The 24,735-nt window shown below is 47.8% G+C and overlaps 1 protein-coding gene across 4 annotated transcripts; it reads left to right on the forward strand.

The window, feature by feature from the left end:
- Window positions 1-6,949: 6,949 nt before the first annotated feature.
- Window positions 6,950-24,506, forward strand: LOC123350585 (zinc finger protein 436-like). 4 transcript variants are annotated; one of them, XM_044989228.1, is made up of 5 exons: window positions 6,950-7,042; window positions 13,411-13,524; window positions 17,577-21,654; window positions 21,909-21,971; window positions 23,532-24,506. In XM_044989228.1, exons 2-3 carry the CDS (start codon window positions 13,446-13,448, stop codon window positions 18,446-18,448), a joined length of 951 nt encoding a protein of 316 aa, XP_044845163.1. In that variant the 5' UTR covers window positions 6,950-7,042; window positions 13,411-13,445; the 3' UTR covers window positions 18,449-21,654; window positions 21,909-21,971; window positions 23,532-24,506. The 4 variants fall into 4 exon arrangements, with proteins under 4 accessions (XP_044845163.1, XP_044845165.1, XP_044845166.1 ...); XM_044989230.1 differs by having other exon boundaries at window positions 17,577-21,154; XM_044989231.1 differs by having other exon boundaries at window positions 17,580-21,654.
- Window positions 24,507-24,735: the final 229 nt, after the last annotated feature.

Genomic DNA, 24,735 nt, shown 5'->3' on the forward strand with positions numbered 1-24,735 from the left:
AGCTGCTGAAATTTGATTCAAATCCTGCATGGCATGTTTAGAATCAAGGGTTCCAAAAAAGGAGAGGCCTTGTAAAACAGGAAATGTTGATGCTCTGGTGGATTTGTGGTTGTGTTAAAATTGAATACTGTGACTTTAAATGTTGGGCAGGGTTCCTGGGCGTGCTTGCATGCTGGGGAGCAGTGATTTCCCTACACCGCCCCTGAATTTTCCCAACACCCCCCCCCCAGTTTCGTGAGCTAGTTACATACCAATTTAGTGACTGTTTGGAAATCTGAATTTAAACTGAAACATTAATACACACTTTAAAAGCTTATACAGTGTATGATAAAATATGTGTATCTGAAAAAGTATAATAGATTTGAAAAGTATGAACATAGACTAGCTTCCTTGCTTCCTTATACAGCAGTTTTTTATGATGTCAGTGCATTCATTTCGGTGATGTTGGCCAACCTAATAATTTCAAATGATGATTTGTAAGCAAAGTCTAAATGAGCTCTCCCTGACAGCTAGTGCTGGGGGCTAAGGCTTCAGGGCCAGATTATATTTACATTCACACCTAATCTACCTAAGTATCCAGCAAACAGAGCTGTGTTGGCCAAGTGATAGATTTTGGCTGGGGTTGGGTTACAAACCACTCGAAGGGGGGGGGGATAAAATGTTCTTATTGTATGACTAAAGGGCAGTAGAACTGTACTTAGTCTGTGATGATTTGAAGGCATCAAGAGAGAGGGTGGGGACCTGTCCCTCTCCACTGTTTAAAGACAGAGCTGATTAGGCTCCATAGATAGTCTTTTGTTCTGTTAAGTGACCACTGCAGCTGAAATCACTGACAATCAGGTCTAAGTGCTTAGTCCTGTTGTGGGGACAGTGTTCCTGTGGGTACAGTGTTTTTGTGTAAGAGACAGCCCAGACTGCACTAGCAGCGAGGTTCCCCCACTGAGAGCTCAGCTGAAATCACTGAGAGCTGGTGGAGCCTCAAGAGACCAACTCGCAGAGGTCACAGTGGTAGGTGACCGCAGAAGGTGACTGTGCAGGGCCATTGGCAACAGAGTGGTGGAGTGAATGGTGGCACAATGAACAGCCATGGCCAGAGCAAACTGTGCCTTTTTGTCCCCCACCTGGAAGGTGTATTCACGTGAAAGCACCTCTGAACTCTGAGTCTCCACTGACCAAGGACAACACCGGTGAGTGTAGTGCGGTGGAGGGAAAAGTGAGGGGCTATATTTTAGTCACTTTGCTCCAGAATGCTAGATTTGTGACTGGGAATGGAAACTTATATAAATATGTTTCCCAGTAGGCCAAGATTTTTAAAATGCAGTATTTGCCTAGGTTATTATCTCACATTGTTGCTATCTTGGGAGGTCATTATGTTGGGGAGTTTCTATACTAAACATTTTTATTATAATTAATTTTTACATAAGAATGGTCATACTGGGTCAGATCCATGGACCATATAGCCCAGTACCCTGTCTTACAACAGTGGTCAATCAAGGCCAGGTGCTTCAGAGGGAATGAATAGAACAGGGAATCATCAAGTGATCCATCCCCTGCTGCCCATTCCCAGCTTCTGGCAAACAGGCTAGGGACACTCAGAGCATGGCATTGCATCCCTCTCATACTGGCTAATAGCCCCAGATGGACCTGTTCTCCAGGAATTTATCTAGTTCTTTTTAAAATCCTGTTATAGTTTTGGTCTTCACAGTCAGTGATGAGCTGCCAAAATACTAACAACCGGTTCCCTCCTCCTCACCCCATGAAGGGTCATGCCCCACTCCCGGGGGTCTCCTGCCCCATCCAACCCCCCCATGTTCCTTGACAGCCCCCCCGACCCGTGCCCTATCCACCCCCCTTCCCTGTCCTCTGACTGCCCCTTGCCACCCCATCCAACCCCTTCTCTCATTCCTAATGGCACCCAGGGACCCCTGCACCATCCAACCACCCCTTCTCTCTGTCCCCTGACTGTCCCTGGAATCCCTACCCCTAACTGACCCCCACCGCCCCATCCAACCCCTGCTCCTTCCTGACTGCCACCCCGGGAACCTTGCCCCCGTTCAATCCCCCTGTTCCCTGCCCTCTGACTGCCCCGACACTAATTCACACCCCCAACTCCCCTGCCCTCTTCCAACACCCCCTCCCTGCTCCCTTACCGTGCTGCCTGGTGGGGGACCGGAACCACCCGGTCAAGGTCGGGCCGGGCAGGAGCCACGCCACCCGGCTGAGCTCAGGGCCAGACCCGGGGTCTGGGCAACAGCTACGCCGCCCAGCGGGACCCGGGGGCCAGACCCGGAGCCCGGAGCCCGGACCCGGCGGCAGGAGCCAGCGGCAGGAGCCGCGCCCACCCGCCCGGACCCGGCGGCAGGAACCGGTGGCAGGAGCCGCGCCGCCCGCCCGCCCGGACCCGGTGGCAGGAGCCGGCGGCAGGAGCCGCGCTGCCCGCCCGCCCGGACCCGGCAGCAGGAGCCGCGCCGCCCACCCGCCCGGACCCGGCGGCAGGAACCGGCGGCAGGAACCGGTGGCAGGAGCCGCGCCGCCCGCCCGCCCGGACCCGGTGGCAGGAGCCGGCGGCAGGAGCCGCGCTGCCCGCCCGCCCGGACCCAGCAGCAGGAGCCGCGCCGCCCACCCGCCCGGACCCGGCGGCAGGAGCCACGCCGCCCGCCCGCCCGGACCCGGCGGCAGGAACCGGCGGCAGGAGCCACGCTGCCCGCCCGCCCGGACCCGGCAGCAGGAGCCGCGCCGCCCACCCGCCCGGACCCGGCGGCAGGAACCGGCGGCAGGAGCCACGCCGCCCGCCCGCCCGGACCCGGCGGCAGGAACCGGCGGCAGGAGCCACGCTGCCCGCCCGCCCGGACCCGACAGCAGGAGCCGCGCCGCCCACCCGCCCGGACCCGGCGGCAGGAACCGGCGGCAGGAGCCGCGCCGCCTGCCCGGCCGGACCCGGCAGCAGGAGCCGCGCAGCCCGGCCGGACCCAGCGGCAGGAACCGCGCCGCCCGCCCGGACCCGGCAGCAGGAACCGCACCACCCACCCGCCCAGACCCAGCGGCGGCCGGGCAGGAACCCCGCCGCCCTGCCCGAGGTCACAGCTGGACCCTGGGGGGCAGGAGCCACGCCACCCGACCCCAGAGTCTCGCCAGGATCGCTGCCTGGCGCACTCCTCCCGCTGGCACCCCCACCCCAGCTCACCTGGTGGAAGCGCTGCTTCTTCTCAGCCCTCCCAGGCTTCCCGCGCGAACAGCTGATTCGCGGGAAGCTGGGGAGGGGGAGGAGAAGCCGGAGGAGCTTCAGAAGAGGAGGCGGAGTGAGGTGAGCTGGGGCTGGGGGAAGGGCAGGGAGCTGCTAGACTTTTAGTTAAATTTAAAAGCCCTTTTGGAACTAGTTGTCCCTCCAGGAACAACGGGTTCTAAAGGGGGCTTCTAAATTTAACAACCGGTTCGCGCGATCCGGTGCGAACCGGCTGCAGCTCACCACTGTTCACAGTATCCCTTGGGAAAGAGTTCCCTGGGTTGACTTTATATTGTGTGAAGAAATACTTCCTTTTGTTTTTTTTAAAATCTGCTGCCTATTAATTTCATTGGGTGACTGCTAGTTCTTGTGTTATGTGAAGGATTAAATAAAATTTCCTTATTCACTTTCTTTGCACCCGTCAAGATTTTGTAGACCTCTGTCATATCCCCATTAGTCATCTCTTTTCTAAGCTGAAAATTCCCACTCACTTTTTAATCTCTCCTCCTGTTTCATACCCCTCATCATTTTAGTTGCCCATCTCTGTACCTTTTCCAATTCAAATATATATATTTTTAGAATGGGTGACCAGATCTACACACACTATTCAAGATGTGCACGTACCATGGATTTATATAGAGGCAATATGATATTTTCTGTCTTATTATCTATCCCTTTCTTAATGATTCCCAATATTGTTTGCTTTTGTGACTGTTGCTGCACATGGAGTCAGTGATGAGCTGCCAAAATATTAACAACCGGTTCCCTCCTCCTCACCCCACGAGGGGGGTCATGCTCCCCCGACCCCCCCGGGACTCCTGCCCCATCCAACCCCCCACGTTCCTTGACAGCCTCCCCGCCAGGACCCCTGCCCCATCCACCCCCTTCCCTGTCCCCTCACTGCCCCCTGCCACCCCATCCAACCCCTCCTCTCATTCCTGATGCCCCCCCGGGACCCTTGCCCCATCCAACTACCCCTTTTCTCTGTCCACTGACTGCCTCTGGAATCCCTACCCCTGACTGCCCCCCATCCAACCCCTGCTCCTTCCTGACTGCCCCCCTGGGACCCTTGCCCCCATTCTATCCCCTGTTCCCTGCCCTCTGACCGCCCCGACACTAATGCATCCCCCCAACTCCCCTGCCCTCTATCCAACACCCCCTCCCTGCTCCCTGCCCCCTTACCGTGCTGCCTGGAGGTGGGGGCCAGGCTGGGGCCGCAGGCCGGAGCCGCTCAGCTGGGGCCGGGCTGGGCTGCTCGGCCGGAGCCAGGGTTGGGACCGGAGCCACTCAGGCAGAGCCAGGGCACTCGGCCAGGGCTAGAGTTGGGGCTCCTGTTCAGCCGGGACCGGAGCCAGGCCGGAGTCGGGGTGCCCGGCCGGCCGAGGTTGGGGGCCGGGGCTGGGCCGGACACGCGCCGGCTGGGGTTGGGGTCGGGGTGAGGCCCGGGCTGGAGCCGCGCCGCCCGGGGACAGGGTCGGGGTCGGGATTGGGAGCCAGGCTGGAGCTGTGCAGCACCTGGAGCCCTCCTCGTGCCTGCCCCTGCTACCCCAGCTCACCTGTGGGAAGCCGCTGCTTCCTTCTCAGCCCTCTCAGGCTTCCTGCGTGAACAGCTGATTCGCGGGAAGCCGGGGAGGGGGAGGAGAAGCCAGGGGAGCGTTCAGGGGAGGAGGCAGAAGCGGAGTGAGGTGAGCTGGGACCAGGGGAAGGGCAGAGAGCTGCTGGAGCTTTTGTTAAATTTAAAAGCCCTTTTCGAACCAGTTGTCCCTCGTGGAACAACCGGTTCTAAAAGGGCTTCTAAATTGAACAACCAGTTCCCGCGAACCGGTGGTAACCGGCTCCAGCTCACCACTGCATGGAGTGGATGTTTTCAGAGAACTATCCACAATGACTCCAAGATCTCTTTAATGAGTGTTAACAGCTAATTCAGATGCCATCATTTTGTATGTATAGTTGGGATTGCTTTCCAGTGTGCATTACTTTGCATTTATCAACATTGAATTTAATTTGCCATTTTGTTGCCCAGTCACCCAGTTTTGTGAGATCCCTTTGTAGCTCTTCGCAGTCTGCCTGGGACTTAACTATCTTGAATAGTTTTGTATCATCTGCAAATTTTGCCACCTCACTATTTACCCATTTTTCCAGATGAATATTTTGAATAGGACCGGTCCCAGTACTGACCCCTCAAGGATACCACTTTTATCTCTCTCCATTCTGAAAACTGATAATTTATTCCTACCCTTTGTTTCCCATCTTTTAACCAGTTACTGATCCATGAGAGGATCTTCCCTCTTACCCCATGATGGCTTACTTTTCAAAAGTCAATTTAAATTAAATACATTTTTTAATTATATATTTTTTTAGAAATCTAGATCTGTTATGTGTTTTGGTGTAACTTGCATTTTCCTTATGTTAAATTTGCATTATCCTAACAAAACATTTACTTTATTCACTTTCTTCACATCAGTCAAGATTTTATAGACCTTTAGCATATCCCCCCTTAGTCGTCTCTTTTCTGAGCTGAAAATTCTCAGTCATTTTAATTTCTTCTCCTGTTTCATACCCCTAATAATTTTAGTTGCCCATCTCTGTACTTTTTGCATTTCCAGTATGTCTTTTTTGGGATGGGGTAACCAGATCTGCACACAGTATTCAAGGTGTACATGTGCCATGGATTTATGTAGAGGCAATATGATATTTTCTGTCTTATTATCTATCTCTTTCTTAAAAAAGCAACGGTTTCAGAGTAGCAGCCGTGTTGTCTGTATTGCAAAAAGAACATAAGCTTTCGTGGGCTACATCCAATGAAGCGGACTGTAGCCCATGAAAGCTTATGCTCAAATAAATTTGTTAGTCTCTAAGGTGCCACAAGTGCTCCTGTTCTTTTTAATAAAGCAAACAGAATGTTGGGAATCGCTGACTGCCGCTGCACACTGAGTGGATGTTTTCAGAGAACTATCCACAATGAGTGTAAGATCTTTCTTGAGTGTTAACAGCTAATTCAGATGCCATCATTTTGTATGTATAGTTGAGATTGTTTTCCAATGTACATTATTTTGCATTTATCAACATTAAATTTCATCCAACATTTTTGTTGTCCAGTCACCCAGTTTTGTGAGATCCCTTTGTAATTCTTCGCAGTCTGCCTGGGACTTACCTATCTTGAATAGTTTTGTATCATCTGCAAATTTTGCCACCTCACTGTTTACCCACTTTTCCAGATCATTTATGAATATGTTGAACAGCACTAGTCCCAGTACCGACCCCTCAGGGATACCACTATTTATCTCTCTCCATTCTGAAAACTGATAATTTATTCCTACCCTTTGTTTCCCATCTTTTAACCAGTTACTGATCCATGAGAGGACCCCATGATGGCTTACTTTTAAAAAGTCAATTTAAATTAAATACTTTTTTTAAAAATCTATATTTTTTAGAAATCTAGAGCTGCTCTGTGTTTTGGTGTAACTTGCATTATTCTTATGTTAAATTTGCATAATCCTAACAAAACACTTACTTTATTCATATCTCTGTTATCGATCTCATTGGTCCTGACACCCCCCACCCCCATTTCAAATCCTGGGGACACCACTGCTCACAGCGACCCCCTGGGGATGTCTAGGGCCCTCCCAGCCCCGGGCTCCGGGGACGCTCAAGCGGCCTCGCGGGCCTCTGGCGCGTGATGGGTTAAAGCCCGGTGCGGGGAGGGGGGCAGCGCGGCGGGAACTTCCGGCCGCCACCGGAAGTCGCGGTCCGAGGCCGCTTCCGGGACCTCGGAGGCCCCCGGCCCTGGCCCTGCGCGCAGCCCCCGCGGCCGGAGCGGTGAGTGGGGGCGGGGCGAGCCCGGGGATGCGGTACGGGGGGGGCTCCCTCCTCCAAGGGCGCCTGCAGCCCTCCCGGTGGGGAAAGGGGAGAAGGGCCCCCCCCTTCGCTCGGCCGCCCCCCCACTTCCCCCCCCGCTCGGCCGGGGCGCCCCCCATCTCCCTTCCCTCCCGCTCGGCCGGGGCGCCCCCCCCTTCCTCCTCCCCGTCCCCGGTCTGCAGGGCGCCCCCCCCTCGCTGTGCCGGGGCCCCAGCTGCCCCCCCCCGCACACTTAGGCGAACGAGCAATGGGCTGGTAGAGGAGGGGGAGCAGATTGGGGCTGGATCAGAAGGAAGGAGCAGGACGGGGGAGGCCGATATGGCTCCATGAGGCCCACGTTAATGACCTGGAAGTCAAAAAGGAGCCCTACGGAAAGTGGAACTAGGGACAGATCGCTCTGGGGATGTGCCGTGGAATAGCACCAGCCGACAGGGCGGAAATCAGAAAGGCTAAGGCACGAAATGAGTGATGCCTAGCCAGGGACATGACATAGGGTAATAAGAGGCGTTTCTAAACTACATTAAGAGCAAGAGAAGGGTGAAGGAAGGTGTAGGTCCACTACGGAGCGGGAATGAGAGCTAATAACAGGTGACATCAAGAAGGCTGAGATGTTTCGCTTCTGTTTGGCTTCATTCTTCACAAGATGATTACTTGTGACCAGATTGTCCGTTTCAGGGTAACTGCACCTGTACTCCCTCTCTGTGGTCCCTCAAGGCACCCACTTAAGTTTCTGGCTCTGAGACATCACCTCTCTTGGACAGACATGCGTGTCTTTTATTCTCTCTTGACCAAGGGTTTTGCGGCTGCAGAACTCCCTAGATTTCACTGTGATGTCCCCAGCAAGCCATCTGCCTGTCTTAATTTCCACAATCCTTGTAGAGCAATTACATAGCTCTTTCTAAGCAAGAACATTTATTCTTTAGATAAAAGGGGGGGGGAAGGGTTCCTATGTATTGGGCTACTTATCCAGAAGTCCCTTTTTTGTCTGTTGTTCTCTGAATAATCCGGTTTGAATCAGAATATATGAGCTTCCCTAGGAGGTGGTACCTCTCTGGAGATGTTATAACATTAGTGATTTGCCTTAATCATTTATTACTGTTTTCACTTCCTGGAGGAGCTGTGGTATCCATCTCCCCACCATGGAGTGTATACAATCCCTGGCCCACAATGATACATAAACCATTTATATACTTAATATGATATGGTCTTCCATAGATATTGTAGGAAGTTACCTTGTCTGTCTCATCTCCTTCCTAAATAAGTGAGCGTAACTGTGGTGCTTGATTGGCATCCTAGAGGAATCCACAGGTTTATTCCCTGAATGGAGTTTAAGCCATTACCTTTCGTAAGTTAATATTCACCTATGCATGTAGTAAATATTTTGCTAGCAAGTCAGCATACATCCCTCAAAAATCTGTACAGTTGTTTAACAATCATGCTGTATAATTTCTCTTGTAAGAACCTACCGGTTGAAGCTCCTGCTTTCCCCCTCTTGCCCTTGTTCCCCCAAAACCTTTGTGTGAACTTGAGACCTGGTCCTCCCACTCCCACCTTCCATCTGGTTTTTAGGGAGCATGTGTGGTGTCCCTTTGTCCCTCAAGGTATCCGCTCCTCTGGCAGTGGGTTGAGACCCCACGTTCTTCGGACAAAAGAGAAATAAAGCAAGGCTGCCTCCCTGTGAAGCGGCTCTCAACCAGGCATTGCTTTAACAGCAGAGGGGTTGGACAACAGAGATTCTTGAAACATCTCCCATAGCCAAAGTCCTTTCTCTAGGCCACCTCCTCAGAGGTTGAGGCCCCAGGGACTCCTGTGGCTTTACCTCAGCTTCTGTGGGGGAATGAGAGGAGTATTGATCCCCCATCCCAATGGGGTGGCCTTTTCCTCTCTGTATATTGAGTCAAGGAGTGCAACAGATTTTCCTCCACCAGGCTCAGGGTCCTTTACATTTTCACAGACCACCAGGCAGTCATAGACTCTGGGGAGAATGTCCCCTTCTTTCCTGGCTGTGGTTACTGTTGTCATCTCCCAAGCAGCTGTCTTGCACTTGGGCATTTCCCACCCTTGGGTGGGTGTCCTAGATTGAGCAGTGCACTGCAGCTGCTTCAGTGTCCCTGCTTTGGCCGGAGTCACGGCCATCCCCATGCTCTGTACTTCCTCTGGTTCCCTGGTAGGAGTAGGCAGAGAAGTTATTTCCCTGGCCTGGGCTTCAGGACCCAGAGGGTTTCCCTTTAATTCAGTAGGTCTCCTCACTCCCCTGGAATAGGCGGCTATCTCACCCACCCTCTCCTCAGGTATTTGTTTGCATATACTGAGAAAATAATTCCTCTTGGATACTGGCAGGGAGGAATATGACGCTTCCCCACTCCCACCCCCAACAACACCTTTTCAGCTACTCTGTTAGCATTCTGGCTAACACAGTCCCTTGAAGGCCTGGAGTTAGCAGAGGGGGTCTGATTCACCCCTTCTGTTTTTAGAGCCATATTATCCCCCAAAGCAAAGAATATGGAATAGATGACAATACACCTACCCCTTGTGCCCCGACCCTTCCTGGGTCTGTATAGAAACCTGTGGTATAGGTCGAGTGAAGGCTCTTGTACCAGGAGTTTTTACCCACACTTCACACCCTGAGAGCATTTGATGGGGTTTCAGGACATGGAGCTCTTGGTATCTCTCCTGGTCCTGGTATCTCTCCATTCAGTGAATGTCTCCCCATTGACTGCCACTTTCCATTCCCACTGAGGTTCCAATGGGTCTGCACCTAAGAGGGTGCAGCATGACAGTAGTTTGGGGTGTGACTGGCTCAGCATGAGCACTGTATGCCATCAGTGTACTGTGTGACTCCCTCCCTCTCGAGATTGTCACCCAGTTAAATCTGAGGTTGGGGTTGCAGGTGGCTTTTTTGAGCATTGCACTGGGCGGAGCAGGCAATCCCAGGCAAACTGACATGGCTGATCACAAATGAGACGTTGCTTTGTCCCACCCATCCCAGGGCTTCCCTGCTGCCAGGTGTGGGCCTTTGCTTGCATTCAATCCCTGTGATCTGATCCCATTCCTGCATTGTTAGGTTTTCTATCAAACCCAGGCTGACTCTCCACATAATGGCCTGCCAATTTCCCAACTACAGTTTTATCTCTATGATCTTTGTCTGTTAACCCTGGTTTTAGGTCAGGATAGAGTTCATAGAATTGTTTTAAACCCATTATTTTGTAGGCCTCATTGGCTGTGGCAACCTGCCACAACACTTAATACAATATGGTCTCCCAAAGATATTGTCGAAAGTTGCCCAATGATGCGTAACACAATTTTAACAACAAGGGGGAAGGTACACAAGTCAGAACAGGGAAAGAACATGTTAAAGAATATTTAGATAAGTTTGATGTTTTCAAGTTGGCAGGGACTGATGAAATGTACCTTAAGCCTATGGATAATGGGATGGATCATGTACCCTCAGGATCAAGCTTATGGATGATTACGGTGGCTCTTTGGCAATGTACAATGGTAAATTCTGGCTCTTTCTCAGGCTCAGGTTGGCCACCCCTGAACTCGATGAAGCAATCTTAGAGAACCATTAGTGATTATCTTCAAGAGCTCATGGAGAAGGGGTGAGGTCCCAGAGGACTAGAGAAAGGCATTATGTTTGTGTCCATCTTTAAAAGGGGGAACAAATAGGACCTGAGGATTTATAGACCAGCCAGTCTAACTTTGATACATGGGAAGATACAGGAATAAATTATTAAACGATTTGTAAACATCTAGAGGAAAATAGGGTAACAAGTAATAGCCAACATGGCATGATTTGTTATTGACAAACCCAAAACAAACTAATTTCCTTCTTTAATAGGGTTATGTCAAATCAATGCTCTATCTACCCCAGTATCCTGTCTTCTGACAGGGTCTAGTGCCAAATGCTTCAGAGGGAATGAACAGAACAGGGCATGGGGTTACGTCCTTTATATCTTGGCTAATAGCCGTTGATGTACCAATCCTCCATGAACTTCTCATTCTTTTTTGAACTCGGTTATACTTTTGGCCTTTACAATATCAACTTTCAATGAGTTCCACAGTTGACTGAACATTGTGTGAAGAAATAGTTCCTTACGTTTTCTTTTTAAATCTGCTGCCTGTTAATTTCATTGGGTGACCTCTGGTTCTTTTAGTGTGTGAAGGGATAAATAACACTTCCTTATTCGCTTTCTCCACACCAGTCATGATTTTATAGACCTTTATCACATTTCCCCCTTAGTCATCTCTTTTCTAAGATGAACAATCTTTTAAATCTCTCCTCAGATGGAAGCTGTTCTATACCCCTAATCATTTTTGTTGCCTTTCTCTGTACTTTTTCCAATTCTAATATATCTTTTTTTGAGATGAGACGACCAGAACTGCACGCAGTATTCAACATGTGAGCGTATCATGGATTTATATAGTGGCATTAGGCTATATTCTGTCTTCTTACCTACCCCTTTTCCAATGGTTCCTAACGTTCTGCTAGCTTTTTTGACTGCAGTGACACATGGAGTGAATGTTTTCAAGAACTCCATGATGACTCCAAGATCTTTTTCTTGAGTGCTAACAAATAGTTTAGACCACCACATTTTGTATATGTAGTTGGGATTATGTTTTCCAGTGAGCTCTTTGCACATATCAACTTTGAATTTCATCTGCCATTTTGTTGCCCAGTCACCTGGTTTTGTAAGATCTCTTTGTAACTCTGCAGTGAGCTTTGGACTTAACTATCTTGAGTTATTTTGTATTGTCTGCAGTGCAGTGTTCACCTCCGTTTCCAGATCAGTTCTAAATCTGTTGAACAGCACTTGTCCCAGTCCTTGGAGGACCCGACTATTTACCTCTCTACACTGTGTAAACTGTCCATTTATTCCTACCTTTTAACCGTTTACTGATCCATGAAAGGACCTTCCCTCTTTCCCATGACTGCTTACTTTGCTTAAGAGCAAAGAGTGGATGGGGGAAGCAATAGACCTGATCGCTTGACTTTTGACACCGTCCCACATGACATTCCCATAAGCAAACTAGAGGAATGTGGTCTAGATTAATTTACTGTAAGGTGTGTGTACAACTTGTTGAAAGACAAAACTCAGACTAGTTATCAGCGGTTCATTGTCAGACTGGGATGACATTGTCCTGGGTCTGGTACTAGTCTACATTTTCATTCATGATTTGAATAATGGAGTGGATAGTAAAATTTACAGGCAGCACCAATCTGGTAGGGGTTGCAGGCACTCTTGAGGACAGGATTAGAATTCAAAATGACCTGGACAAATTGGAGTCTGAAATCAGTAAGATGAAATTCAGTAAAGACAAGTGCAAAGTACTACACCTAGAAAGGAAAAATCAAATGCACAGATACAAAAAGGGGAATCACTGGCTAGGTGGTAGTACAGCAGAAAAGGATCTGGATATCGTAGCAGATCATAAACTGAACTTGAGCCAACAATGCGATGCAGTTGCAAAAAACACTAATATCATTCTGGGGTGTATAAACAGGAGTGTTGTACGTAAGACACTGGAGGTAGTTGTTCTACTCTGCTCAGCTGAACTATCATGGCCAGATTTGGGCACCACACTTGAACTGGAGAGAGTCCAGAGGAAAGCAACAAAAACGATAAAAGGTTTAGACAGACAGACTGACCTATGAGGAAATGTTGCAAAAGGGGGGGAGGGAGAAATCTGGGCATGTTTAGTCTTGGGAAAAGAAGACAGTGGAAATATGAGAAGTCCTCAAATATATTAAGGGCTGTTTATAAAGAGGGTGGTGATCAATTGTTCTTTATGTCCACTGAAGGTAGGACAAGAAGTAATTGGCTTAATCTGCAGCAAGGAAGTTTTACGTCGTATATTAGGAAAAACTTCCTAATTATAAGGGTGGTTAAGTATTGGAACAGGCTTCCAAGGTTGGTTTTTAAGAACAGACCATCCCTGACAAGCGTTTGTCAAGCCTAGGTATACCTGGCCCTGCATGGAGGGGCTGAGCTGAACTAAATGAGCCCTTGAGATCCCTTCCAGTCCTACATTTCTATGACTCTGTGAGATCTATTGGAAGGGTGGGGGCAGAATGTCCCATATCTGCTACTGTGCGGTTCTTACACCATCCTCTGAAACATCTTTTACTGGCTACTGTCGTAGACAGGGATCTGGAATAGATGGACCTCGAGTCTGATCAAGTTTAGCAATTCCTAGTTTCTGTATCCATTTTCCCATATATGCAAATATATATCAACCTCCACCCATGGGAGGGATGAGCCTACCTCATGGACCACTGCAGGTAAAGTCTATTTGGGGAATACTGAATGGGCCTCTTTGCTTTGCAGTGAGTGGAATTGCTGACTCTGCTGTGCTCATCCAAATGGCAAAATGGGAAGATCTATGGGTCCCAAGTTTCCAGGACTTCAAGGAAAGGAAACTCTCAAAAGACACCCACACAGGTGAGGAAGAATTAAACCAACTGAGAAAACATCTCCCTGCCAAGTATAAAGCTGGAATTTCAGCAAAGCTATTGCACACTCCGTAGTTCTGTCTCACTTAATCTTGTTCATAGATTTTTAAGGCTAGAAGGGGTTAACAAATGAAATAAATAAATCCAGATAAAGAAGGGAAATGAAAGCCGCAGTAAAAAACAGATATAACAAAAGAAAAAATGAGTAAATTGTTGGCAATGAGTCCAAGGAAATGCAGATGATAAAGGAAACTAAAGGGATCAATGAAAAATCTATAGCCAGGAGAATAGAACAATGAGATTTATTTATATCTATCTGTCGGGAACAAAATTCTATAAATGATATAGATCCAGTAATAGATAAAGAAAGCCATACTGTCAGTCATTATACAGAAAAGGCAGAAGTATCAATAAATGTTTCTGTTCTGTATTTAGAAAGTAGTAGAATGATGTATTCACATCTGAGAGTGATAATGAAATACTTCATATTCTATCAGTAACTAGGGAGGATGTTAAACAGCATCTATTAGACATGTTTACTCCAGCAGGACGAACAATTTTCACAATTTGTAATTAAAACAATTAAGTGGCGAGCTCTCTGAACCATTAATGTTGACTTTTAACAAATCTTAGAACACCAGGAAAGTTCCAGAGGACTGGAAAAAGGCTCATGTAACAATATTTTAAAAGAATAAATAGGATCACTTGGTAAAATAAATGGATTTTAATATAGCTAAATGCAAATGTATACACCTAGGAATGAAGAATGTAGGCCACAGGATAGGGGACTCTATCCCAGGAAGCAATGACTGAACAGGTTTGGTGGTGGTGGTGGTAGATAATCAGGTGAACATGAGCTCCCACTGCAATGCTGTGACTAAAAGGGCTGTCGTGATCCTAGAATGCAACTAGGAAATCTTGAGCAGCAGTAGGGAAGCTATTTTACCTCCTGTATTTGGCACAGGTGTGACCACTGCTAGAATACTGCATGTAGTTGTGGTGTCCACAATTCAGGAAGAATGTTGATAAATTGGCGAAGGTCCAGAGAAGAGCCATGAGAACGATTAAAGGGTTAGAAAACCTGCCTTATAGTGACAGACACAAGGAGCTCAATCTATTTAGCTTAACAAAGAGTAAGTTAAGGGGTGACTTGATTACTGTCTATAAGTGCCTGCATGGAGAACAAATATTTAATAATGAGCTCTTCAATCTAACAGAGAAAGGAATAACACAATCCAATGGTTGGAAGTTGAAGTTAGACAAGTTCAGACTGGAAATTGGCATACATTTTTAACAATGAGGGTAATTAATCATTGGAACTATTTACTGAGGGTTGTGATGGATTCTCCATCAATAACAATTTTTAAATCAAGATTAGATACTTTTCTAAATGACATGATTATTTGGCCTGGTTCTATGGCCTGTGTTATGCAGGACGCCACTGGATGATCACAATGGTCTCTTCTGGTCTTGCAGTCTATGAACGGTATAGGCGAGTTGGTGTGACATCGTCCCAAACAAAATCATGGAAAGGCTGATCTGAGACTCAGTAAATAATTAAAGGATTGTAGCATAACATGGTTTTATGGATAATAGGTAAGGCTGTGTGCTGGTAACGGAAGTCACAGATTCTGTGACTTCTGCAATGGCCGGTTCTGGCTCGGGCTGGGGTAGCAGCAGCAGTTTGGGTGTATGGGAGGGGGCTCAGGGCTGGGGTGGATGGTTGGGATACATGGCAGCGCTTACCTGGGGAAGGGGAAAGGGGGCGCTCCCTGGCTCCCACCGCCGTGTTCCTGCAGTTCCTAGGCGGAGCGGCCAGGGGGGCTCCACGCACTGCCTGGGCCGGCAGGCACCATTCCCCGCAGCTCCCATTGGCTGTGGTTTCTGGCCAGTGGGAGCTGCGGAGCCGACGCTTGTGGTAGGAGCAGCGCACAGAGCCTCAAGCTACAGGGACATACTGGATAGGGAGCTTGCCAACCCCCAGACCCCATAGCACCAGCACGGGTCCTGGGCCACTGGCACCTGCAGCGCTCCCGTCCCCCTGGGCACATGCAGTCCCCCAGCCCAAGTTTTAGTTAGGGGTATATAATAAAAGTCATAGACAGGTCACAGGCCGTGAATTTTTGTTTACTGCCTGTGACCTATCCATGACTTTTACTAAAAATACCTGTGACTAAAATGTAACCTTTCTGACGTTGCACTCCAGAATGCTATCTGCATTCTGTTAGCAATACTGCGTCCCGGCATGTTTTTAGGCACCCAGGAACCCAGAACTTTGCAAGAACACATATGAATGACATCATAGGGTTTAAAGGTACTGGAAGGGTGTGTAACCAGAGACAAACCGGGATTTGACATGTACTGTCTCCGCCATGGACAGTGTCCAAGACTCCGGCAGTAAGTTCAGGAGGCGGGTGTGACTTTGAACTCCATATGCTTTATAAAAATATGTTTATAAGTGTGAATATGATGTAACTGGAATATGCTTTGTGCAAAAGGTCTCTTGTAAGGTATCGTTACAAAGCTTATAATCTACTGGGTGTGATCATCCTATTTGTGTGTATCATTCTAGAAACTAGAAATATGAAATATGACTCTGAAGTCCTATTATAATTATGCAAAGTGTGGGCCATTAATGGTGGTTTAGAATCTTGATGACTCCCATTAACCAGGACAATTGGTTATAAATGGCTCTGTTTACTTGCAAGCCTTCCTGTGTTCCTGTGAGTCAGGCCGGGAAGAATGGAGGCTTGGAGGTCTCACACGACATGTGACCATGTCACCTGGTACTGGAATCCATCTTAAACCTGGTGCTTTTCCATTTAGAAGGAGGGGTGGTGACCCAGAGAGACAAAAGATTCCCTCCTTGTGCCAAAGCTATAAAAGGGGGTGGAACAGAACAAAGGGGCTGCCAGTCATGAGAAATCCCCTAGTTACCACCTGAGCTGGAACTAACAAGGACTGTACCAGGGGAAAGGATTAGGCCCAGACTAGGAAGGAGTCTAGTCTGTGAAAGAAGCTTATTGGAACATCTCTGAGGGTGAGATTTACCTGTAGTCAGTTTCTTAATGTATTGGGCTTAGACTTGCATGTTTTGTTTTATTGGTAACTTACTTTGTTCTGTCTGTCATTACTTGAAGCCACTTAAATCCTGCTTTTTATACTTAATTAACAAAAGTGATTTTATTAACCCAGAGTAAGTGATTAATAGCTGGGGGAGCAAACAGCTGTGCATATCTCGCTATCTGTTATAGAGGATGGACAATTTATGGACTTTATCCTGTATAAGCTTTATACAGAGTAAAATGGATTTATTTGGGGTTTGGATCCCATTGGGGTCTGGGTGCTTGAGACAGGAGTACTTGCTGAGCTGTTTACAGTTATATCTGCAAGTTTTGGGGGGGGGGGGAACCAGACCCTGGGTCTGTATTGCAGCAGGCTAACGTGTCTGGCTCAAGAAGACAGGGTTCTGGAGTCCCAAGCTGGCAAAGAAAATGGGCTCAGAGGTAGTTTCAGCACATCAGGTGACAGTCCCAAGGGGGTCTCCGTGACCGAACCCTTCACAGCCTTAACAATAGGTCTCGTCAAATAAGTTTTATCGTTTTTTGATGCTATTACAGATTTGGTTTATAAAGGCCATTCTATTGTCATAATATACTTAGACTTCTGTAATGTATGTCTTTGGAACAAATTTTGAAAGAAAAATTAGTTAAGGACAAAGATAAACAGTAATTGGCCTAAAATACAACACGGTTTTATAAAAGGTAAATAATTTCCAGACCAAACCTGATCTCTTTCTTTGGAGACCACTGCATTCCACCAACCTGGCTGATTTCTGTTAGGAGCCCCTCCTCTTCCTTCATCTTTTTTTCTCTGGGTTTTCAGACAGGAAGCTGAAGAACAGCTCTTCCCCGCTTATCTCCCTTGGGAAGGGCCCCGAATCCTGGCTCCCAATTTTTACATTTATCACCATTGTTTTATTTATTTGCATTTCCCCTTTCCCTGGGTTCATTTTTCCTGAGCTCTTTCTTTTTATCCTAGCAGATGATGAGATCGCAAGTGAGAGCGAAGAGGATGACAGTCCTCAGCCAGAAGGGCCTGAGAAGGTGGAGCCTCAGGGGACATTATCAAGAAGATCCAAATCGAATGTTTCCCAGAGTCAGCAGAGCTCAGAAAAGCAGCCGCAAAAGCCTGCAGGGAAGAGACGGGGTAAGTCTGCTCCCCAAGAGAGATCTTTGGGGAAGCAGCAGAGAATCCACAAAGGGGAAGTGCCAAATGCGTGTCTGGAGTGTGGGAAAGTCTTTGGCCGGAAATCACATCTCATTAGACACCAGAGAACTCACCGGCGAGAGAAGCCGACCATTTGTAATGAGTGCGGGAAGAGCTTCAGCCGCAGCTCAACCCTCGTTGAGCACCAGAGAACCCACACGGGCGAGAAGCCCTACAAATGCACTGAGTGTGGGAAGAGCTTCAGCCAGAGCTCCCACCTCATCACGCACCAGAGGATCCACACAGGCGAAAAGCCCTACCAGTGCACCATATGCGGGAAGCGCTTCCACCAGAACTCGCATCTCCTGACCCACCAGAGAACCCACACGGGGGAGAAGCCCTACCAGTGTACCCAGTGCTGGGAGCGCTTCAGCCGCAGCTACACCCTGACCAGACATCAGCGGAGCCACACGGGGGAGCGGCCCTATCAGTGCCCTGACTGTGGCAAATGCTTCAGCCTCAACTCCACCCTCCTCAGCCACCAGAGAACACACACAGGCGAGAAGCCCTACAAATGCTCTAAGTGCGGTAAGAGCTTCACACGGAGCTCCACGCTCGTCCAGCACCAGAGAACGCACATAGGGGACAAGATCTATACCTGCCCCTGCTGCAACAAGGTGGCCTGCTCTAGCCTGTTCTTCTGAGTTGGGCTGCGGGACCTGCTCCAGCTTGTCCTTCTGAGCCCAGGCACGGGACCGCTCCAGCCTGCCATAGGATTCCTCTTTTCCTGTTTGTGGTTGGATCCTAAAGAGCTGGGACTGCCAAGGCACTTTGAGATGCTTTTCCTGTAGGAACCCCAGTGAGCACAGCTCCTCAACAGGGGAAAGCTCACACTTTGTTCACTTTTTGTTTTAGTTCAGCGACTTTCCCGCTTGTGCACGCTGGGGGAATGTAATACTTCCCTTGCATCTCCCTCCTGATTTCATAATACTGTGCACTTCAATGCATTTAAGGATCTCGGTGCTTCACACACACACTAATGAAGTAGGCCTCCCACAGATTTGAGAGATAGGGACATTTTAAAAATAAAGAAAGGGAGGTGAAGTGACATCAGTGAGTCACGGCAGAGCTGTCGTGCTCCCCAGCCAGAATTCCTCACTTGTCCCATATTGCCGTCGTGCTCCCTGTGTGAGAGAGGAGAGAAGCGAGGGCACGGTCCCTTTTCGTGGGGTCTGCCAGCTCTGCCAAAATACATTCCTGGGGCTCTTTTGCTCATGAACCTCCCAGCCTTGAAGTTCTGTGGGTGTGATGAATGTCAGTCCGTATGACCTTCACACGGGCAAGAGTTTCTCTTCCTTGGTGAAAGAGCACTGTTACTCTGCCTTAGTGGGCTATGGCCAGTGACTGTGGTGTGGAGGCCTCTAAGACCAGACCAAAGCAGAACAGCCTTCCAGAGTTAACATACCTGGAGTTTGTTCCCTGTTTTGTTGGTAGTGGGGAGGAAACCTTTTCCTTTTTGTACGTTGTACCTCTTTATATGGTTGATAAAGAAACCTGATGACTAAGCTCAGGAGAGATGCAGCTGTATTCAGTTCTATGAGAATCTCTCTGTCTTGTTTGACCTAATGTGTTTCTGATAGGAATTGTTTACTGTTTCTTTAAAGCCTAATTGAATTGTATGGACCTGCAATATCATAGAAAAGGCCTGGAAAAGTACCTGCTTCACTTCAGACCAAAGCTCTGCTGGAATGAACTTCAGGCGAAAGCTCTGATTCCATTTATAACAGTCTTTGTGGAGCAAGTAAATCAAACTTTCCTCTGAAGTCAGCTGATCTGCAACTTCTCCTTAAGTATTGTCTTTGCTGCAGAGTTAGCTCTTACCGGGTGTTGCCCCTAATCTCATCTCCCACACAACCCTCTCAGCTAGCTGGCCTGGCTACAGCTGCAGGTTGGAGCGTGGGTACTACTTTCACTTGGACTGGTAACCCACCCATTTGCAATGAAGATGCAGGCTAAATCACTCAAGCGCTGATAGTCTTCCAATGCCTTCCCATAATTCCACTGTGTGCCCTGAAGGACTGACTAGTTCTCCCACAGTTCGCTAGGAACAAATCAGAGGGGCTGATCTTACTGCAGCACAAAAAACGGTGGGATATACTTCTAGAAGTCCTAGCAATACATGTGGGGGAGTGAAGCACCAGTAAGGACACTGTAACGTGGGTGTGGGTTTATAGGGTGGTCACTCATGCCCGGCTGCTAATGACCCAAGCCAAGTCTGCAGTGAAGACATACTCTAAGGATTTAAACCAGTGGTTCTCAACCTTTCCAGGCTACTGTACCCCTGAAGCTCAGACCTGCTGCATGGGGCTGAAGCCTGAACCCTGCTGCCCAGTGCTGAAGCATCTAACTTAGGTTCACATGGCCCCAGGCAACTGCCCTGCTTGCCATCCCCTAATGCCAGCTCTGCACTTGCAACCTCCTTAAACCAGTCCCACAACTCCCCTGGGGGTTGCAGCCCACACGTTGTGAAACACTGATCTAGATCAGTTGACGTATCCCCTGGAAGATCTCTGCATACCCCCAGGGATACACATCTGGTTAAGAACCACTGTGTTAAACCATCTACATTTGAAAATGCTCAGTCACCAGCTGGGAGACCGTTCTGAATGCAAGAAAAGCTTCAGTCTGGACTCAACACTTCACTGCCACCAGGGAACCATAAATGGGCTTCAAACTGTCTCCCTCTTCCTGGCAAGAACTCCAGCAGTTTTCTGCACTCCCTGTACGATGTTTAGCTACCAGCTTAGGACTGGCTTAAAATTATACTGTATCTTCTACAAAAACATCAACTTTGAGCGCGCTGCTAGAAAATGAAAATTAGGTGGTCTTGCCGTTATCAGAAAAGCCTGGATGGAATTGAAAGAGTTGTTTGTACAGGAGCCAGTGTTAAAGTTCTGTACAAGTGGAAGGCCTATGAAAATCTTAATAGGTGCCTCACAATTTGATTTTGCAGTAGTGGGAAGAAAGCTGACAGCTTACAGTTTATGCATTCAGCTCAGAGATGCAGAAACGAGATGCACAAATACAAACAGCTGTTAGGGATATTGCTTAAGTGCTAAGAGAAATTTTGACCGGAGAGCAGAGGCTGAAACAGACCCAAGTCTCTAATACCAGATTACCTGTTCTATAAGAATGCAAAGTCTGATGATAAAGCTACAGATGTGAGAGAAAGCTGTGTCATAGTAATGAAGTGTTGCCAGCTGATACCCTATCTATACTTGCTGCTTTAGAGAAAGAAGCTGAGGAAGCAAGAGTTGGAGATGCTGTGAGAAGGGATCACCAAGCTTACAAGTGAAAGGTCACAAAGAGGGAAAACGCTGAATGAAACAATTATGAAAGGATGGCCAAAGGTAAGGCACAGCCGTCAGCAAGAGACTATGGAGGTTACAGATATAAATGTACAGCAGCGAATGGCATGATTGTTCATAGACATAAAACTATTATACTCCAGTGACTTTACCCGTGACTGCTACAGGGAGGCTATTTGGGAATCGTATGTAAAAGAAATAAACCCAGAGGCTTCTCAAATGTGAACAGGCTGTTTGTTCTACTTGAGATACAATCTACAGCCCCATGATTCCCTGTCTGATACTACAGAGACTATCAAATGGTCAGAGATGGGCCAAACCAGGGTATTCCAGTGCAGGGTTTTGAAGTTTTGCAGAGATTCGAATCTGGATCTGAACTGCTTGACTCAGGCCAGCTATACCAGTGGACATCACAGACTCTCATGTGGCAAAGAACAAGTGAAGTTTGTTCCTGATCCTTGCTCTTTGCATCCTGAAATGTGGACATCTGAAAGTATCTTTGTAAGACATGGAATTCCAGATAAAGACCCAGATTTTTAAAGGTATTTAGGCAGTGTTCCATTCAGCATTGCAAGGCCTAAGGTCCAGATTTTAAGGGTAGTTAGGGTGTCTAACTTCCACTGGGAGTTAAGCACCTAACTCCCTTAAAAAATCTGGGCTTAAGTGACTTGGGATATGTCTATACTACCCGCCGGATTGGCGGGTAGTGTTCGATGTATCGGGGATCGATTTATCTTGTCTCGTCTAGACGCGATAAATCTATCTGCTAATCAACGCCCGTACTCCACCTCGGCAGGAAGAATAAGCGGCGTCGACGGGGGAGCCGCGGTAGCCGACTCGCCGCCGTGAGGATGGCCAGGTAAGTCGAACTAAGATACTTCGACTTTAGCTACGCGAATAGCGTACCTGAAGTTGGGTATCTTAGTTCGAACCCCCCTGCTAGTGTAGCCCAGGCCTTAGATGGCTAAGTCCCATTTTCAAAAGTGACTTAGCAGCCTAAATCATTGAAAGTCATTGATTTCAATAGGAGTTAGGATCTGGGTCTTAAGTGTTTTGTCACTTTTGAGAGTGTGAATTAGCTCCGTAAGCCGATGCTGGCCACGGTAGAGAGGACGCACTGCGACGACTTAATGCGCTTAGTGAGGAATATACACAATCGATTGTATAAAATCGATATCTAAAAATTGACTTCTATAAAATCGATTTAATTTCGTATTGTAGACATACCCTAAGTCACTTGGGGTAGATTCACAAAGAGGACTTAAGTGTTTTCAACACCTAATTCCCCACTGCCCTGCCACCCAGTGGAATTCACAGCCCTGAGTTACGCATCCAGGCCCCCCAAGCATTGTATGGGGAGAGTTAGGTGCCTGATTCTCAGAAGCCAGCAAGCTGAGCAGAGAGCCACCGAAGCCAGCCAGGAGTGAAATGCAGAGGAAAGGGCGGGGGTTAGGACCCAGATCCACAAGGGCACTCCCATTGACCTGTGCCTTAAGGATCTGACCAAGAGGTAGGAGAGAGTCTCAGCTGTGGGGAGCTGCAGTGGACGCTCCACTTGCCCTGGGCGGGGGGTGGGCGGTTCCTCACAGCTGCCTGTCCAGATCTTACCATCAGAGCCCTGCGCAGATACAAAATTTGTATCCACATCTGCACTGCTATCCACAGAAATGGTCCATGGATATAAAGCGGATACCCATAGATTTGCAGGGCTGTAGTTATGGCACATGCCTGGGAGGTAGGAGACCTGTTTTCAAACCCCTGCCTGGTTTGGAGCGGGGATTTGACTCAAGGTCTCCCATCTCCCAAGCGAGTGCCCAGCCCACCAGGCTATTGGGTATTCTGGGGTGGCTCTTTCTGTCTCTGCTGTTGAACCTGTTCCATTTGGTATTAAATAAATATTTCTGGGGCAAGAGGAAGCGAGAGAGAGGCTGAATAGCCTGATGGTTAGGGCACTTGCCTAAGCTGTAGAAGCAGCAGGTTCAGATCCTTGCTTTGGTAGATACACAAACTGGAGTCACTCCAACAGGAGAAGGATCCCCCCCAGAATAGCTTGGTGGTTAGGGCATTCTCCAGTCAGCTGGGAAACCTGGGTTTAAGTCCTTGCTTCAAATTAGGCAGAGCAAACCTTCAAAACTGGTAGAAAGTAGGTGCTTAGGGGGATTTAGGCTTAGGTAGCAACTGAGTGGCGATTTTATTGAATATCTGAGATGCCTAAAATGTTGGATTTATGAGCCTGTATCCCTTTGTGAATATAGTTCTACACTTTGCAACAGTGGGTGGAGAAATAGCAAAATACCTTTAAGAATGTGCGGCCAAAGTGTTCAGTGCTATTAGAACAGAATGTTCCCCTCACAGAAATTAAGCAGCTTTCAGTTGATGTAGATTTGAAGCATATGATTTCAACTCCTAACCATTTTAGATCAAATGGGCTAAACAAGAGCTTAGTACAGATAGTGAAGAAGTGGATCAAGAAGCTACCAATCCTTTGGATCAGCTCCATACATTAGTAGACGATGGAGAGTCACCAACGCAGCTGTTGAGAAGATGAATGAAAATTAACTTTCCCAGCAAGAAAAAAGCTAAACAAGACTCAAAATGAAGAGAGAATAAGATTAAAGAGAACCAGAAAATTAAACAAAGTTACTTTGATTTTTAAGAAGAGCACACTCTTCCATCATATCAGCTTTGGCAGCACCGTGCATATCCTTGTGCCTACACCACAAACTGGTGATTTAGAGAGGCATAGGAAAAGCAGAGAGAGCTCCAAAATCGTAGCAAGTGTATAATGTGTTTGCCACTCTTTGATTTAATAAACATATCCTGAGATCACAGATACGACGTCTGGTGCAAATGAACCATTAGAACTTGTGGGATAGAACAGAGAAAAACGGAGAGGTTAATTAATCTGAAGAAGATAATACATTAAGAAGCTCTAAAACCACTACAGAAACTAAATAAAAATGTCATATTTCTTTACAGAAATAATTGTATAAAGAGGTAAATGCTTGCTGGAGATTGAATTGCGAGTTGCCTCTTCTGCTTGGAGAAGCAGAACGTAAGAAATAGCTGTTTTCTGTGTATGTGATGTTGAAATGTATATTGTATACATTGAGAGACATTAAGGCATTGTTTAAAAGAGGGACGAGAGAGTGATATAAATACTAGAGTTAATAGATGACTCTTAGAATGTTAACAGGCCTATGAGAATTTGAAGATGGTCCCTAAGAATTATTGATGGAGGGCAAAATTCTGCCCTGAATCCTACGCTATCCAATCCCCCTGAAGGCAGTGGGGGTTGTTAGGGCAGGACGTGCCATGTTGTTTTGAAGAAAATGATAGACTTGATGGTGCAGCTATGAATTCTAGCTGAACAATAAACTAGTTATTCTTCTCACTTGTGTGTCAGTATTTAGAGAACGCAAAGAACGTGTCACACCCATCCACAAACACCTCCACAGGATCCCCATTCATCCCAGAGCCAGTCCAGAAAAGACCTCTGCTTACACCTCCTCCATAGTCTTGGGCCAGTCACCCTGATATAACTCCTCCACTGTGTGTCTCCTCTCAGCCCTTCCTCACAATCTGACCTCTATCCCTGCCACAGCCTTCACCTCTGAACCTGC

The sequence above is a fragment of the Mauremys mutica genome, chromosome 15, assembly GCF_020497125.1.
Source record: "Mauremys mutica isolate MM-2020 ecotype Southern chromosome 15, ASM2049712v1, whole genome shotgun sequence".
NCBI lineage: Eukaryota > Metazoa > Chordata > Testudines > Geoemydidae > Mauremys > Mauremys mutica.